This window comes from Acomys russatus, chromosome 19 (genome assembly GCF_903995435.1).
Source record: "Acomys russatus chromosome 19, mAcoRus1.1, whole genome shotgun sequence".
Classification (NCBI taxonomy): domain Eukaryota; kingdom Metazoa; phylum Chordata; class Mammalia; order Rodentia; family Muridae; genus Acomys; species Acomys russatus.
In genome coordinates, this window is record NC_067155.1 from 29,539,468 (window position 1) to 29,542,558 (window position 3,091).

A 3,091-nucleotide genomic window follows, 5' to 3' on the forward strand; every position below is an offset into this window, starting at 1 on the left:
CTTAGGTCCTCCTCAGGAGCAGCAAGTGTTCTTAATTCTCTCTCTCCAGATCCCACTTTCTCCCTTTTATTCAATCAGGACCTCAACAGTGAAATAGCAGCAGCCACATTCAGGACCTTCTCACCTCAATTAACCCAATTTGCCAACTCTCTCCCGGGCATGCCCAGATGCATATCTTCTAGGCAATTCTAGAACCTGTCAAGTTGACCATCGAGATTAGTTTATTAATTAAACAAACATCTTTATTGCCTTTGTTCTCTGTTTATTCTGTGTGCACATAACGCACAGCACTTCCGTGCACATGCAGAAGTGAGAAGACAGCTTGCAGGAGTCAGAGCTCACCTTCAGCCATGTAGCCTCCAGGAATCAAACTCAGATCTTCCACCTTGGCAGCAGGCATCCTTCCCCACCGAGCCATCTCACTGGCTCTCATTCGACAGACATTTACTAGCACTCAGGAAATGCTTTATTCTAAGCTCAAGATACAAGGAAAAAGATATCCTCTGCCCTGGGCTTTTGTATTGTAGTATTCACGGGGGTGTAAGTGCCCTGGGTGCCTCTGATTGAAAATAGGTATTTGACCCTGCATCCACAAAGGTGAAAATGGACTTGAGTGCTGCGGATCCCCGGTCCTGTGAAGGTCCTGTCTCATCTATGACGTGAGCATTAAGGCCAGCCTGGGCTACATGAGACTCTATCAAAAAGATGGGGTAGGAAGAAGGGGAAAAAAAAAAAAAAAAAAAAAGAACAGAGAGTGTGATAGGCCGGAAGTAAACCCTTCAGTGCTGAGTAGGGATCCCCATATACCCCCTTCTCCACTAAGGAAGTCACACAAGGCCCATGTCCACTTCAGCAGCAACATGACCATCATCTTATTCTTCGAACTGCCCCAAGCTCGCTCTCTCCCCATCCTTCTTGCTCCAGCACATGGCAGGCAAGCTCAGCTCTCAAGACCTCGGGGCACCAACCCACGGGGCACAGCAACGGGCCGCTGTCCAGTCTATGCCCGCACACTGGCAGTGACATGTTTTTCCCTCGCGAACGTCCCATGAGCCACAGGCAGAGCCGCAGGAACAACCCGTAACTGCTTCGCCTGCAAGGAGAGAAGCCCCCACAGGGGCTGGAAGACTGCAGTCGTGGGAGGTAGAGATGGGGTAAGGGGTGGAGGCTGTTGCCCTGGAAACAGAGTGCAAGATGTCTAAATGGGGCACTGATGGAGACCTGGGCCTGGATTGGGAGGTGAGAAGACTGGAAGTCTGGGACAGAGCCCTAAGGACATAGATATTGATACCTCAGACAAGGAAGGCAGAGGAATCTCAGGGGACTTCCATAAAGTCTGAACAACAGTTAGGACTCACCTTCCTGGCAGGAGGCCAAGTCTCCTCTGGAGGAGACTGTCCGGCATTGTATGCCAATGTTCATTAATGCTTCTGACACTGCAGAGAGAAAGATGGAAGGGATTATACAACGTCATCCTTGAGCAGGGAGATCTTTGAGTTTGGCACTTAACAATGGGTTCAAATTCCTCCCAGCAGGGTGAGGAGATGACTCGGTGGCTAAAGAGCTTGACTTGAAAGTGCGGGGAGCCCCAGGACCCACCTAAAAACCAGGCATGCATGGTGTTGGTGGGGGGACACCTATCCAGGAGAGAGACTGACATGGGGTCCCCAGAACAAGATGGCTAGCCACACAATTACAAACGCACAAGCCCTGGCTTCAACTAACAGACTCCACCTCAACAAAACAAAAGGAGAGAGTGGGACGGTGGCACTACATCACCTTCAGGCCTACACATGACTATACACACACACACACACACACACACACACACACATGCACCTTCACACATGTGCACCACATATATAAACACACATACACAGACATGTAGAGGGAACATGTTACAATAAAAATATTTTGCCCTTAGAGAAGCCAGCATGGTGGCTCACACCTGTACTCCAAACACTCAGGAGGCTGAGGCAAGAGGATTCGGGACTAGAAGCCTCCCTGGGCCACAAAGTGAGGCCTTTTGGAGTAAAGGAAGATTTGGGGTGATGGTTGAAAGAAGTTAAGTTGTGGGCTGGAGCCACGGCTCAAGGTAGGACAGAGCGGGGTTCGATTGGAACTTGTAGACAGGGTGAGTTTGAGGCTGGAGGCTAGCCTTGCAGCTGGGTGGGTCTGTTCCCGTTACTGATGAGATAAGCCTTTGAGGTCCTCAGCAAGATGGAGTGGAGGGCTTCTCACATAGGGAGCTGAAGCCTTGCTTGATCTTCTTGTCGATGGCTTCATCCACGGAACACTGTGACAAGCTGGAACCCATCAGCCCCAGGACAGGGAAGAGGATGAGGAGGAGAAGTAAGAGGTTCTTCATCCTGTAGGTACTGCAAGAGATAGCCAAGAGCCCCACATTAGACCAGTCAGACCACCATGTCCTTCTGCCCTTGTGGAGTACTGGGATGGCCATTCAGTGGTCCTGGGTCCCCACACATGGGAGCTCTGACTAGCAGAGGGCTGTTACTTACCGTGGTCAGCAGACTCCCAAGACACAACTCAGTTGTGGACAGGAGCTCCCGTCCCACAGCTCCTACTTGTTAACCTCTGGATGGGGCCCAGCCTGCCTTGGGTAATAAGTCCCTTGGCCCTTTGCCCTCCATTGCCACATCTGGGGCCAAGAGAGGCAAACGCTAGAGGCCCCAAGAAAAGGGACATCCACCTCCTGCCCAGCCCTTCCTGCTTTAGCTTCTGCTCAGGAGGTGATGTGGAGACAACTCTAAAGACCATGGTGGGAAAGGCAGGAGTCAAGACTTCACTTTCAGGGCTGGAGATACAAACTGAGACACTGTCTTTGTTTGGTGGAGATATGCAATGAAGTCGAGCTGCCCTACTGCCTAAAATCCAGGCAAGTGCTCAATTGTCGAGTCATATCTCCAGACCCTCACTAGGGAATTATAAACAGACTCCCTATCTCTGAACCATGTCCCCAGCCCCTCACTGGTAGACTGTAGGCAGGTATTTTACATCTGAGCTCCACCTCCATGCCCTCAGTGGTATATCCTACACAGATAGTCTACCACAGAGCTACAGCCCCAGCCCC

At 51.0% G+C, this 3,091-nt stretch overlaps 1 protein-coding gene across 1 annotated transcript; it reads right to left on the reverse strand.

The window, feature by feature from the left end:
• Window positions 1–903: 903 nt before the first annotated feature.
• Window positions 904–2,599, reverse strand: Retn (resistin). Its single transcript, XM_051161935.1, has 4 exons — window positions 2,520–2,599; window positions 2,242–2,378; window positions 1,359–1,436; window positions 904–1,093 (listed from the first exon to the last, which is right to left on the reverse strand). Exons 2-4 carry the CDS (start codon window positions 2,366–2,368, stop codon window positions 948–950), a joined length of 351 nt encoding a protein of 116 aa, XP_051017892.1. The 5' UTR covers window positions 2,369–2,378; window positions 2,520–2,599; the 3' UTR covers window positions 904–947.
• Window positions 2,600–3,091: the final 492 nt, after the last annotated feature.